Source organism: Chroicocephalus ridibundus, chromosome 1 (genome assembly GCF_963924245.1).
Source record: "Chroicocephalus ridibundus chromosome 1, bChrRid1.1, whole genome shotgun sequence".
NCBI lineage: Eukaryota > Metazoa > Chordata > Aves > Charadriiformes > Laridae > Chroicocephalus > Chroicocephalus ridibundus.
The window spans coordinates 22,721,129-22,736,727 of NC_086284.1; the positions used below are offsets into that span (position 1 = coordinate 22,721,129).

Consider the following 15,599-nt stretch of genomic DNA (forward strand, 5'->3'; position numbering starts at 1 on the left):
TCTTTACCATCTGCCTGCCTTGTGTTCTCCAGGGCTTTTCATAACTCAGCCTGTGTTCCCAAGTGCAGTGATGATGACTTGAACTAGATGTACAGCTTCACTAATTTCCCTTTGAAAGCTAGAACACACCTGCTCTGTTGAAAGGGGTTATGTGCTGTTACTGACCAGATGGCTCTTGCTGGTCCCTCTCCTGAAGGGACACTTCTGTGCACATTAATACTGGAGACACAACTGACAGCACTTGCACAGTGCTCACTTCATCAGGCATGCGAAGACCAAGGTGAACTAGAATTACAAAGTTAGCTGTATGAGGCTGGAACTCATGGAAGATTCTAAAATGTTCCAGTTTTTTTAAACTTCTTGGAAAGAACTGTTGAATTTAAATGGCAGGGTCATTGTCATGTCAGCATCAACTTAAGTGTTACTGCCCTCTCTTGCAGAGATTATTTCTGATCGAAAAGGAACACAGCTGACCGGCACTGATTTCTAAGTCTTGCTTAGTGTCCTGAAGGAATACAGTCAGCCACAAGTTAGAGTTTTTTTTTTTTTTACTTCCCCTCTCAAGACCAAGTGACCTGGAAGGTATGTCAGGAGCGAGTGTAATCTTGGGTTTGTTGCAGCTGGAGCGTAAAAATTGTGGAACAGTTACAAAATGTTTCCCAGGTAGGCAGTTTTTCTCACTGATCTAATACACACATGTTACAGCTAAGCGATTTTCAGATTCTTTCACATACATTTATTAAGTTGATGTTGCATTCACTGATGAATTAAAGTGTCAAGTCCATTCATATTTTATCTCTTTGGAAAAGAAGCCTAAAGTGGTACAACTTTTTTATTTAAACATGAATTATACTTCAGAGAAGTACGAACAGGTTTGAACACTGATGTACAAAATCTTGAAATCACTTTCAATGGTTATAAACGGCTTAAGATAACATTTATGGAAAAGCATACATATGGGGAAATTGCACAATACAATTAAAACATGAAGGAACTTCCAGGCAAAGCAATGTGATTTTGTATTTAATTCATTTATAAAAGCCCATTTAAAAAAGTTACTTCAAGTATTAAACTATAAATGGCAACATGTTTTCTCTGTGCATAGGACTAGTCCTATCTGTAACATACAAAAACTTACAACAAATGTGTCATTATTACATACACCTTTTACACTTCACCTCCGACTTTAAATACAGCTCGTTACAAGTTTAGGCAGCACAATTAAGAATAACTGTGGAAGTAGAACAGCTGGGACATTGATTAGTGCAAATGTTGATGACCCTTGCTGGCAAATACAAAAATAATTGCGGCAATAACCTAGGGGTGTTTAATTCATCCAAGTTAAAAAACGGACATGGAGAGGGGGCAGGTTTTGAGCAGCAGGATTGCTGCCTCTTCTGTGCTATTTTTGATTGTAAATTGCTGTTCAGAAAGATTGAAGTTTCTCACAATAAAGCTGATCGCAACAGGTTAAGGGACAGGAGAACTCAGAAACATGCTGAGCGTGTACGTTGTCAGCCAGGCAGCGTAAACGGAAGGGACTCTGCCTGTCACCATTAATGCTTTGGTGCCAATAAAGGTGATCCCAGTGCGTCATCCCAACACATCTGCCTGACTGCTGAGCACGTGCTCTCTGTGTCTTGGGGAAGAAAAATGGGGACACCCCCCCCCAAAACAAAGCAAGCAATCCTGTAAACATTATTGGACTTCACTACCTAATGGAAACAAGATTCAAGTAATTGCTGCAGAAAACAAAACAGCCAAACACCAGTTTTAATCAGCGCTAAAACTAACTACAACTTGTAGCTTCATTACATTTCATGACAGTTTACATGTAGTTAAGAAAAATGCATATAAAAAGCTGTCTATATATACAAAATAAATTGATAGAAATGAGTGCAGTAATGTGTTCAGTATTATAACAAATCACTTCATATGCAGCTGCTCTCTTTGGTGCCATTTAGGGATAGCAGCGCCCCTGGCGTTGCACACCTCCCTGTTTTTTACGTGCTGTGAAAGATGTGTTCTTGATCTGCGCTGAGTTCAAGGAGGTGCCATTTGGAGCCTCTGTAAATACATACCTGAATTCCCCGATTATGTACAATTTTAGATAGTGTCCTCAAAGAACATATACTACGAAGCTCAAAGTTTGGCTGTTTTTTTTTTTTTTAATTTTTACTAAGTACGATCAGTCAATGCTCCTCATCTAGGCAGATCTGCTTAATTTATGTCAGTCAATGCATCTCTTGGTAAATCTGCCAGACACTAGAGCCGCTGCAAACGCTGCTTTTTTCCTCCTCTTGGGGCTGTGGGGAGCTACAACTGGACCATACTTCAGCTACATCAAGAAATTCTTTGAGTGCATATCAAATGGTATTGAACTTAAACAAAACTTCCAAACCCCAGAACATCATTTACAATACAGAAGAGCCACACAAGATCAAATGAGGGAAGAAACAGTACCTGAAAACGGTAGGCATTTAAGCGCTCTGGACAACAGGACCAGTTTCTACAAATAGCATACCAAAAGGAGCTTGGTACCTTCATTCCACACTCAAGGGGCAGCTTTAACAAAAATGTTCCCATAATTTCTGCTTAAGTTACTAAAAATAAAAGTGCCTGAAGTCCCTCTAAAATAACACCCTGAATATTTAAAGTGGAAGTTTCCAATCAAAGGCTTACGATGCATCTAACTTGTGACGCTGCAATCTTGGCATAATACTGTAGGAAATGAGTTATGACAGAAACCTACAGCTCTTCCTGCCCTTCTCCTATAAACATGCCTTTGGTAGGAGCAGCAATTATATGTATGTTGTACAGTCTGTGAATAAATCATCGTAAGAAAAAAACAGCTGTGTAGTTTTAAGTGTTCTTTTCTATTTATGGATCTCCTTGCCTTATCTTCACCAGGACAGGTCTATCATCTTAGGACGTCTCAGAAATCTGGAGGAGAAATCACACTGAAATCTTGCCCTACATCAGGCTTCTGTCCTCACACTGGGAGTTTAATGTCATTTTGTGTCCATGACTCTTGTGTGTATGTGGGTTTATTTTAAAGAAAAAAGCAATAAGAAATACTAAAACATAGTTTGTAATTGCAGCCAATGTCAACTATCCTACAGTAACTACAATACTATTTATGGCTTGCAATAGTAATTATTTTGATGGCCCTAAAAGCTTATGGGCTGTTATTTTCAGTGACAATTTACGTATTTTCAAGACTTTCTGATACAGAGTGGGTTAAAGCACAAAACCAGCGCGTACAACATGACCCAGCACCCAAACCAGTTGTTTTCTCAGGATCAATCTCCCTTTGGGCCTTCTGAACAGGTAGGGCTGCTCTTCCCACTGCATTCCCTGAAGTTTCCAGCTCTTCACTGCATGGGCCAAAAGGACCTATTTCCTGGAGCACCCCTACGTCCCCCTGCCTCTGCTGGGCACAATACTTAAGTCTGCTTACAACTCAACAGCCAACAGCTGTTTGTCCTCACCAACTTTTTAATTTCTGGCTTGCTCCCTCCTTTTGCCTATCTCACTCTTCGATACAGCACAGAGTACCCTTGCTTATGGCTGGGGAGCTGGCAGGACAGAGCTCTGGAAGACACAAGATGTTGTCCTGCCACCTTAGAGGTGATACCTCCTCTACAGCCGGGGCCTGCCAGGAAAACCTGACCCCCTCCCCCATCCCACTCACTGGTGGGCCCTTAGAGCTCATCAACACAATTCCCTTAAAGAACTTAATTCTTTCTATTAGTCTGGGGTTTCTCTTAGTAACCAGTTCTCTGGGGTAAAAAAATGGAGCATGGGGGTGGTGAATTTGGAAGAATCATATTTGAATCATTTTACATGTTTCGTGTTTGCCAAAGTGACTTTTCAGTAATGCCTGCTTTTACACCAACAGGAACTCTGGCCTCAAGAGTATCCTAAGCACCCTGCTCTCCTCACCTGAAACATGAGAAAAATCTGGGACAAAACGTACCCATGATCTGCATAAAGATGTCAGAAACATCAGCTCTTCATGAAAAGCCACAAAAATGTCCACCAGGTGTACAAAGAACTGGCTTCAGAAGACCAGCACTTGCTACAGAACACACATGGATTTAGCCCAGTCTGTTTACTTGAGTTTTTCCTGTAGATTAGCTAGCCTGACTTAAAAATCAAACAAGTTATACTGCTGTTAGCCTACAGTATATACATATTCATATAGGGGTATATTGAGCAGAGACCATATTGCTAAATCAGTGATATTTACCACATTAGAGACCTAGATTTTGGTTATAGTTCTGCTAGAGGATGACTGTGCATGTGTTATCTTAGCTGCAAGACGCTGATATAGCAAAAGCCAGATGACATTCCAGGCGCTCCGTTACAGCTGCACCAGTGTTTGGGACTGCAGGTTTTGGTATTCAGAAAAAGCCATTTGAACTTGCAGTATTCTGTCTCTCTGGTCTTCCCCAGGAAATTCTGCTGGTGCAGTACTGTTGAGAGCTCACATTCAGATGAGGGCTTCTCACTTGACATTTGAGAAGAAAAAGCTGAACCTTTGAGATTAACGTGTAGCGAATGTTTTAGTAAGTTTTGAAATTAACAAATGCAAAATTTCTTGTACAAAGTTTGAAGAAACATTCTGCAACTTTTATAAAACATGCAAGTTTGGACTATTACTTCTGTCTCAAGAACATCCAACAGCAACCAAAGCATGTTCATAGGTTCTCAAAGTGTTCTTGTTCTAGAAGATCAATATCTAAGAAAAATTTATTCTTTCCAAAGACAAAAAATACTTGTTTTAAACCTTACAGTATGTTTTATACCTTAGTATTGCCATCATAAACATATTTGAATTAAGTAGCAATCAGTCTGTGAGAGAAGCCAAACAGGTTCTTTCAGTCTAGATCAACTCTGCTACTACCTTCAGTCTCAAAAGGGCTCATATCTATTTGTAATCAGCATCAACTGAACATCAGAAAAGTTGCAGACAGGAAAATAGTACTTGTCACTTTTTCCAGGTGCAAAATTCCAATACCACCCAAAGATGAGTTAGCAGTCTTCCTTATAGAAGAGCGAGGGAAAAAAAAACCATGTTGTTTGCTGTAGGTCTTGAGCATAGGATGGACTTCATTCCTTACACGGGAAACACATTTTGCCTTTTGTGAACAGGTACATCACTGCACAGAACACTCAATCTTTAGCAACATCAGCATCACTTAAACTGGACTTGAAAGTGGCAGACTAAAGCATACACATTTTCAGTGTGTTAACACAGACGTATGATCCAACACTAATTTTCTCTTAAGTACTTTATATTTGTTTAAATGGTACTTTAGAACCAATAAAAACTTGTGCCTTTATTAAAAAGATAAAACAAAAGTATAAAACAGTATTTATAAACCATCGAGAGTCCCATAGAAAAAGCAGTACTCTTCCAGTTCCGTTTTCTAACAACGCACAACTGCAATAAGGTTTTTCTCAGGGGTACTTTACCATTTTGTTACTGCCTCATACAGAACAATGCAGACATTAACAGAAAATGTAACAATTGTTAATTCCTTTTTGGATTGGCTTTTCTTTGTATGCTGATAGACAATTGCTGGAAAGTAACAAACCATGTTTTTTGAACTAAAAACCAAGTTTGCCTCTTTGAGCTCTATTCTTGATATGGTTAAATAAATCAAGTTAAAACTATGAGGTGGCTCAATCTCATAGCAAAAAAGCAACGCCCAAGTAAAAGGCTTTTATGTTGTTGGCATTGCCTTGCTCCAAAGCACAGCTAGTAGAAGGAATCCTCAGTCCTGAAAGACTTGGAGAGCTATGATCACGTTTAGTAGAAAGAGGGGAGAAGACATCATCCAGTCCCTTCCCCATCACCTGGTGTTTGAACTATGCATAGTTGCACTTCAGACTCACCGGCCATGCTCTATGTTGATTTATCTTTTTTTATTTTTTTTTCCTTTTTTATTTCTTTCTGTACCCTGGAGACCTGCTATGGAAGTGACTTCTGCAGTGCCTAAGGTATGAAGTTTGCCCGTGGGGAGGTAGGAGTCTCTGCAATCTACCCCCACCACTGCAGCATAACAGAAATGCATAGTTCCCACTCTGGACCTTGTGCATCCAAGCAGGGCACTTCAGGATTTGGCCCTTTGGTAGCAGTATATAATTCATGTTGCATAAATGCACATTAAGAATCTTAAGGCATCTGTCTTAACTTCCCTGCTCTGCAATAGTGCTTACAAGAATCCATTGTACTGTGCAGAAATTTGTATTTCTTGTCTCTTCCTAAAATGTTCATGTTCCATTTTTTACTGATCAACTTCTTCCAAACAAAATTAAGTAATATTCAAGCACAAAATGTGTTGCAGAAACCTAGTGAAACAAAAAAGGTAATTAGTGGAATTATACTACTAGCTTTCAAAATACAGGTCATAGTGCATTACAAGAACACTGCCAGGTAACATGTAATTTACAGACTCCTGATTCAGGGCAGCAGTGAAGCTAACTTCAACTCATAATTAGGCTTCTGGGAGGTGTGTGTTTGTTGTTTTTTTTTTTAAAAACCTCTTATGTTTTAGAAGATTATCTGCACTAAGAACGCCAATCCATCACCACTGACCTGTGGCTGAAGTCTCTTGGATCCCTGATTCCAATAATTGCTCATTCATTTTAAATTAAATTGATAGATATGGGGACAGAAATGGTATTTGCCTAGGTAAGGCTGGGGAACCGGCCTTCTTTCGCAAATCATGCTCTTTTCTCTAGAATAATCTGGGAATTTTACTTGCCAGCCATAACTTTGATTGCTTCTGCTGTGTGTTTTAGGCTTAAAACTGAAAAATACAACTATCAGTCTGCTACAGGGTATGCGGAAGTGCATGGAACAGATGTTGGATCTCACAGCTATTGCATAGCTCCTTACAATTGCAGGGGGCCTGGAATTAACCACCTTGGCCTACAGAAACTGTGATCAAATCCAACTGAACTCAGAACGGCTGAAACATTGTGCTAATGAGTTAGCTATTACTTGAAATAACACATACCAAAATGCTTTTGTGTTGAGTGCAATTATGCACTATTTCTTTATACAACTTTTAAAGCTACAGCAGTTTGGCCAAGTGCAACAAAAAGTACACAATCTTCCTTTACTAAATTTGGCTTGACTTTAGGAAGAGAGGGAGGACAGAAAGGAAATTAATCCCAAACTATAACCAGTTAATTGTCTAGCCTAAGCTAGTAACTTATGCTCCCTCTCTAGGTCAGTGGAAAGAAAGACTAAGACCTGTCTATAACACCCTATCAAAGGTTGCTGGGATGAACTGCTCTCATAAGTTATCTAGTCCTTTCTATGAAGAACAGAAAAGCCTTAATAACCTGTTTAGATCAGATTAGTTTTTTCATAGCTAGAGGCTGAAAGGAGTCCCTTGCTTGGGACATTTGTTTGCACGTTTATATAAAGCGTTAAGAAAAGTTGCAAAGGGAAAACTCATCATTGGTGGGTTCTCATGGTTGAGCAGCTTTTTTAGAAGACCACTGACCAGTCTAATTTTGGGTTTGTATGAGTTTACACTGAGCAGCCTGACCAACTTCAGTCAAGGCATCACACCATCCCCCACAAAGACCTTTTAGACAGATTATTTTTTTTCTTGAAAACAAACCAAAAAAAAACCCCTAAAGCTGCAACAAAACAATGACTCTATATCAGAAGGCTTATTTAAAAAAAAAATAAATAAAAGAAAAAAAAAGTGATCCTAAAATTACTGAGCTCACAAAACTCAAATATTGTGTTTTCTTTCCAAAGAAAATGGGAATTCATTGCAAGTTCTGTCTCACTTTTTTATTGCGGGGCGGGGTGGGGGGGGACGAAAGAGAGGGAGAAAACAGAAAAATGCAGAGGTGGTAAATGACCCAGCCTTCAGCGTCTATGGTTGCTACTTGTCCAAGCAAGATTAGTTTCTCTTCCAGAGAGAAACATTTAATGGGAGTTTATAAGCTCACCACAGCATGAAGTCAACATAAGAGATGTCTAATTTAGTCACTGGAAATACACCAAGGGAAGTTTTCATATATGCAGCAGCACTCACTGTATTTCCTGAATGCAAAGTGTGCGCCAAGCTCTTACATAAAAGAAGATCACCGTCAATTCCAAGTGTGACAAAGCAGTCTGTATGGAGACACCTGTATTTACCTATTGACCTTACTTCCTTGTGCGCACACAGCTCCTTAAAGTATAAAAGCACAGCACAGACCACCAATATACAATTAAGAAAAAGACAGTTAAGGAGTTGTTCCTTAAGAATATCGCTTCCTCAAGTGAGGACTTCATCTTGAAATTGCCTATTTAGCAGATTAGATTATTTTCCCTGGTCAGGTAACAAATCCAGCACTACCCACTTCACTTTAAATTACAGGATTAGGTTGACTCATCTCAGATCTAGCCAACCCATGTTTCCTGCACTACAGCATTACTCCCATTCTTGCCTTCTGGACAGCCATCCTGAGTTTTATTTAGACTTTTCTATTACTCATCCAACATCAGAGGACTCCTCTGCATTCCATGACTAGTGACTTTTGACTTCAAGATATCTATTTTAGTTTACTTATACAGAAACGGCAATCAATTATGTTGGTCTTACCTGTTTCTCACTGAGATGGTTGGTTAGTAACAAGCCGAGATCAGCTTTCCAATGAAACTATAATATTCTTTTTTGCCCCTAAAATGTGAGAGAATCTCAATTATGTGTTTTCGCAGATTTGCACAACAAATAGCAAAGACTTCAAACCAGAAAGCACATTTATCATGTTGTGCCTATTTTAGGAAAATACTTTTCTCCCCCTAATCAAATGTGAAAAGATCCAAAATCTCAGAACAGGAAGTGAGAAAGTCAGAATTATCTATCCATTACCTTAGTGTAGTAATTTAGTTTGGATTAGAGCATAAGACACAAGTTAGCCTTAACTTATAAACATGCTGACTTGATTCTACGGAACAAATTTTCTTCTACTTGACTCCAACCAATTCCTAAAGATGTTTTAGGTCTAAAAAATAAAAAAAAAAAAAAAAAAGGAAAACCCCACCACAAACAAAACTCTAGAATCATCACAAGTCTTACAATGCAGGCTACCTGATTTAACATTTTCCTCTTCGGGGCCACTTTCCACCCACTGACTGTCACTGGCTAGCAATCGATTTTGTGATTCGCTGAGTGGTCGAGGAGGAAAGGACTGATTGGCTCCAGAGCTGAAAAGTAAGCAAAGTCAACAGGAATTCTGTAACAGCTGTAGCTGCTTATTTCAGACATTTCTGTATTGAATATTTGTATTGAAATCACTTAAGAGCAAAGCAAACAAAAACCCCTACGCTGGCCCTCTGCCCCCAACCCAAATTCTCCTATAGGCTTGTGCCAGTCATCAGTCTAAACCCTTGCCTGACACAGGCCGTTCACAATTCTAATGGAAAAAAGGCACAGACAGATAGACAAGAAATGGCATACTGACAACAATGCTACTGCCACACAGTTAAAAACCAGTACTGTCTGGAAGAACAACGTCATGCCATCTTTTCCCACCAGTAAATGCCAGGGCCTTCTGCTGAACATCTTCCTAATGCAAAAGGATACTCTGTTGCTTGCACAAAGGTCCTGCTCTTGTGTAAATTCCGCAGGTTATGTTGCACTGGAAGCAACTTCTCAGTCTTGCCTTTGAACCTCCCCTAACGCCTCATAACTCAGGTGATTGCTGTTGACAACCTGCAGCTACAAACTCACCAAACTATACCAAAGACTTCTAAAATGGCAAATGTAAACACCCCCAGAAGTTTCACATACTCCTGTGTCTTTGAATCCTCTGCAGGCTTCCTGAAAATACACTGAAGATGCAAAACATGCAAATTTAGAGGGATAAAAAGTGATAAGCTAAAAACACTCCAGTGCTAAAAACCAGCAATAGCCACAGTGATCTACCTCTCTTGCAAGCTGTGTCTCAGCATCCGTTGTTTAAGCACGCTGGAGGAAGTGAAATACAAATAATACCTCGCCTTTCTCTCATTCAAAAAAATATCTTAAGGTTCTTTTTTTTTTCCCATGGACCATTATTCAGTCTTCCCTAGGACTTTTTTGACCGTTGCTAAGAGCCAGTAAGCTCTCTTACTTTCTGTATTACTGCTTCCTTAGAGCCATAGCCTCTGTTATAGGTCAAAACAAAGAAACACACTTTCTGCACAAGCAGCACCGTATTTTAGCATTGATCCATTCTGTCCTTCTCTGAAGACTTACAAACTCACTCTGAAGATGACAAGAAGTATAAAAAATTAAAAGATAGTTTTGAAACATTTTTTTCTCCAGATGAAGTAGAGTACATCAATATCTTAAATGCTATAGTTACCTTTTAGCAGGTTCATTTTGGCTTGAGACAGTAAGTTGCTCTGGATCCATAATCACCAAACGAGTTGGAAAATTACACCCGTCGCCCAAACTAAACCAGAAACAAAGATTCCAATCACTGTTTGTAGTTGACTTAAATTAATGGAACAAGCATGCATGCAAAAGGCAAACACTACAGGCTCGAATCAATTACTGAGTGCAGCGTTGAACTCCAGACTTGAGCAAGGCAGTTCTACCACTAAGCCGGATGATCAGTTAATTAAATCTTACAGCGCAAATGATTCCCACCCTGTCACTCAGGATGGATTGCTGAGCACAGCATTAGTCTATGTATTTCAGAAACATCACTGTGTTTTGTAGCCCTAGTCTTCCCCCAAACCACCATGCACAAGTAGTCAGACTATCTGGTATTTATAACCCCAGAAGCTGTAGCATAAATAATATTCTGGTGGCCATGCTTTCCCCTCCACCCATCATTCTGAGGTTAGCTAAGCCTTCTTTTAAGGCAAATTTAATCAGGATAAAATCTGGTGGCAAAACAGACTGATCCATCTACAACATAGCTTCTGTCTTTTTTTAATCACATGAAAAGTCATGGTACCTCAGCGAACAGCTGAGGCAACTTAAGATCCTGTTATTACCTCTGCTGTTTGCTATCAGACCTCAGCTTCACAAAACGGGTTCACCAACTGACACACAATCCTGCAAAAGCAGTGTTGAAACACGGCACCTGCTTTGTTCTGCTGACTTTCTGGAGTGGTGGGAGTAGGCAGCAGGTCAGTCTTGCTTCATCAAGCTTCTCTGACACTTGTCTGCAAGTCCCTAACACTGGCTCAGCTGGAGTTTTAAAACCAGTATTTTGCATCCTATCAGATTTTTTTTTTTTGCACTGCTGCTTATTTACATGCATTTTTTCAGACGGCTTTCAATACTGAAACTGTCATCTACAAGACAGGAAAGCCATCAAGTTTTTTCAGGGCTAAGAGGGGGTGCTTTTAAACTGATATTTCAGTGCAGGTGAAGTTTAAGCATTTGTATCTCCTGTGAGTTGCTGATTTCTGCTCTATAATCAGACACTAATGGTGCCACCAATTTTTGAAATACACTTCTCAAAGCTTTCCAAACTTCCATATTTAGAAGGCCCTTCTCACTGAGGCTCTTGTCTTTGAATGAAAACGCTGTGCAGAGTTTGCTTAGTTGTCTCCTGTACATTTTCCCTCCATCAATATTAATCGTGCAGGATTTACAAGTTGGCTTTCCAGTTGTGTTTTGTTTTTTAAGAGAAGGGGAAGCAAGGCGAGAGTCATGGAATCAATTTATTCCCCAATTCATTCCCATTCAGACTGAATACCTGGTAAAGATAGGGAGTAGCCAATACTTCTTTTCATCTCCGAAAACCTCCCTCAGATTTTTGCTGCATCCAAGAGAAAAGCCATTTTTATCAGGGCCATTTCGAAATGTGGGTGCACGGAATGTTTCTGTAAAAGAAAAACAGGCAACATCTCTAGAGTGATAAGGAGTCAGGGAAGATGAATAAACAGACTCAAACTTCTCTATTGTTAATACAGTGTCGGGCAAGCTGAGGCAATCCCGATGGGTATTATGGGGGAGTGGGGAAGAGTCACCTCAAATAATCACCATTAAAAAAAATATCACAGGGTTAAATGACTAAAATAGAAATGAAAGGCAAGAAAGTTCACATAAGCTCAACAGTCAACTTTCTCTCTTTACATTTAACATAAGGTCTGAGACAGTGGGAAATGTCCCTGCCCATGGCAGGGGGTTGGAACTAGATGATCTTTAAGGTCCCTTCCAACCCAAACCATTCTATGATTCTATGACAGCGCCTGTGAAGCCTTTGAGCAGGCTTCCCTCTTCTAGAAGCCATTTACCATAAGCACTACTGGACCTAATCCCATACAGGATAGTTTTTTCCACTTGTGTTAAGGTCTGAAGTTGAATTAAAAACATCCTGTGGTATCAGAGAAAGATAAGACCTATTACATTAGAAACACAGACACACCATGAACTATAGCCAACCACCACCATTTTTGTAGTCAGTCAGGTTACACCCTTGGCCAAGAACCGAGAGGACTCATTGCTCTCACCATACCAACAGCTTATCTTTTTACAATCATGATCCAGAGAGTAAATAAAATACTGACTGTGTTGCCAATTATGATCATTGACTTTTGGGCAAGGAAGATGCTAAAATTTTCTTCAAAGCTAAAAAAGAGACTGTGAATACATGAAGAGAAAAAGGACTCAATCCTCCTGTCAAGCAATCAAAAAACCTCATTTTTGTCCATCAAAAAATTCTAGCAACTTGAAAATTATTTCCATTTCAATCAACCCACTTAATTTTGAGGACAGAAATTTAACTTCCATTGAAAGATTAAGATATTGCCAGTTGTGGAAATACCCACCAGTCCCCATCCCCCCCACCCCACAAAAAACACTTTCAAAAATGCTTTAGCAAGAACTTCAGATATTTTAACTAATGCACATAACTTGCTTATGCTGGTCAATGCCATTTAAAACATTTAAGCATGGAAGTTATGGGAATCTCTTTTATTATTTAGGAAATGTGCATCAGTGTTTCCATTTTTACTGCACTGCTTTTACAAGCCACTTCCTAATAGCAAGGTCTCCATTTTATTTCAAAGGATTTAAGAATATTCTCCTGTGTCTGGTTCAAAATGTAGTACATTCATATGCAGTAGAGTCTTCACCTTGGCTGGGGCAAAGTATTCTAAAAATAGAGTTACTGGCAAGTAGCAATTGTGTTACATACTTAACACTGTATAAAAACACAACAAAAATGCAGCACCTCAGAGACCTCAAAAATACAAACAAAGGAAATTAACATTTATCATGAATCCATATGCTTGGCTCCAGCAGAGGACCCCTACACATGCTTCATTTCCCCATATATTTCACCTTTAATTACTTTCACCAAATATGCTTCTTATTGCATAGTATTTCCATTTATATGTGATGGCACATCCTGTAGGCCTCACATTGTCATTGACTTCTTGGTTTTCTGGACAAGGAACAGTTGCATATTCCAATTAACTGACCTATGGTTGATCTATTTTTGCCAACTAGCCAGCAGTGGTAGCTGAAGAGTGACAGTATGCTGATGAAGAACATGGCGGCCACAAAGAAAAGGAACAGTACGTGGAATTTTGCATGGGTATCTGGCAATTCATTCTGGGGAGAAAGAGAGAAAGAGATTAATACGTTAACATTTTTTAGCAACTAATGCAGTATTATCGCTAAAGATTTTCTGCCACACCCATTCTGCTATAGGTCTTTCACCTCGCTTTACACAAAGAAAAAAAAGCACCCCTTCCACCCGAGTTTAGCGTCATGACTGCATGCGCATCAGTTTGATAGCACTGTGTATGATCAAGGGTTAGTTTTTTAAATGCACAGTAGGGGGCAAGGAAAAAAAAATCCTATACTAAAAAAATCTTAACTGTGCAGACACAGAGAAAACATGTCCAAAATCACTTCCTCTGAAGGGAAGAAAATACAACAAAAACTTCCAAACCCTTTCCTGGAAAGGTAATAACACTGAACCTACTTCTGAACCGGTGTAAGGAACGTAAAAGGGAAATAGCTGTCATACTGCGTTTCCAAGACTGAACAACTTCTAGACAAGACCTGGACAGATCTTCAATTTTTGATGACCTCTAAGGTTTAGACAACAACCAGCATGTACCTAGCAAAATAAATTTGCTGTTTCTGACCAGGCAGAAGTGATTCACCAGAGGATCTACATGAAAAACAATTTCAGTACAACTACCATATAAAAAACCAACCTCCCACCCACACTGGATAGTTGATTCCACCCCCAGCCCCCACTATTTTTAGGCTTGCACTTTCAAGAGGCCAATGGGATTTGTAACAATACTATTCTATATATAGATATAGTTCTATATCCTCAAAATCACAGTACTTTTAAGTAGTTGACCTTTAACAGCACTATGAAAGCAGAGAGGCTATTTTTATTCATCTCTTTAGTTAGCATTTTTGCCATTACTTTTTCCATTAGCTCATTCAGTATAACCGCCTATCTAAGGCTGATTTTCTTTTAAGACTAAAACACGTTTCAATTAAGATCAAGCACACACAGGGTATATCTATATCGCTGTACATTGCCTATATTCATAGGCAACAGATTACAAGTCTCCTTCCTTCTGTGATGGTGTAAATAACTACCATGAATGACTGAAAAATTATAGTAGGAACAGTATTTAAATAATTACAGCAATATTGGATTTTACCTTTGGACAATTCTCTGCAGCTTTCCTGCGGCAAAGCTTTGCGCAAACAAAGACAATTTATTAAACACTAGTATTATGTTAAGACGAAGTGTTTGAAAACAGCATAGGCTTTGTTAAGAAAGAAATGGTTGTTGAGCACACGTGCTCTCGGACATGCCGAGTTCCAACGCCCATCAGCAGCCTTAGCCCCCATTCTCCAAGAGAATGGAGGGGAGAGTACATCAGAGCACACTGCTAACTTCCAAGGCATGAAATTTTCTACTGAAGCATAGAAGTACTGCTATTCAGACTGTGGCTGGATCACTTTCAAGAGGTTCCTCAGCTCGAACAGCACGACTACACCAGGTGCATTCTTTGCTAGTTGTTTTCATCGCAAGTAAGGTTTATGTGAATATTCTGAATGATGAAACCATTCATAAGGGTCTGAAAAGCTCAGAATACTCCAGAGAAATAAAGCAATGGTTTATAAATTACAAAATCTTTCTGACTTCAGAACATATCTACTGCCATTAGATGTAGTTTCAGTCAAAACCATAAAAAAAAAAATCGCCGTTCTTTGCATAATTTTTTGTTTAAAAAAAGAACCCATAACATGTCAGTACAGGTTTTCTTCTTCCCAATATCCTTCAATAATTGAGATCAATTTGTGGAATGTATCTTTAGCAGAACATCTGAAATTAAACCAGTACTTCAGAAAATAAGACAAGAAACAGGAAAGCTTAGTTTAAATTAGCTTTTAAATTCCAAACTTTATACCTAAAGAGTGGTATTAGCCGTCTTAGCTAAGATGCTAGCTCTTAAGGAATCTGTTGTAGGCAAGATGTATGGCTTTTAAGTTCCATTAATCTGCGCAGAAAGTCTAAGGAGAGCTCAAGCTTTTACTTTGGAGTTGGGCAGATACATACAGCATTTTCAAAAATGCTGGCTACCATCAGAT

General features: G+C 39.2%; 1 protein-coding gene across 5 annotated transcripts in view; it reads right to left on the reverse strand.

Annotated features, from left to right (window-relative positions):
* Positions 1–89: 89 nt before the first annotated feature.
* Positions 90–15,599, reverse strand: part of ZDHHC20 (zinc finger DHHC-type palmitoyltransferase 20) — a 50,875-nt gene continuing 35,365 nt past the window's right edge. For 3 of the 5 annotated variants that reach the window (XM_063331118.1, XM_063331133.1, XM_063331138.1), the window contains 7 exons: positions 14,663–14,698; positions 13,451–13,583; positions 11,722–11,848; positions 10,372–10,461; positions 9,114–9,229; positions 8,625–8,702; positions 4,738–6,360 (listed from right to left, as the gene is read on the reverse strand). In XM_063331118.1, the coding sequence (XP_063187188.1) occupies positions 8,665–8,702; positions 9,114–9,229; positions 10,372–10,461; positions 11,722–11,848; positions 13,451–13,583; positions 14,663–14,698 (540 nt within the window). In that variant the 3' untranslated portion in view covers positions 4,738–6,360; positions 8,625–8,664. Of the gene's footprint in view, positions 4,542–4,737; positions 6,361–8,624; positions 8,703–9,113; positions 9,230–10,371; positions 10,462–11,721; positions 11,849–13,450; positions 13,584–14,662; positions 14,699–15,599 lie in introns of those variants that run through there. The other 2 variants (XM_063331121.1, XM_063331125.1) reach the window with 2 other exon arrangements.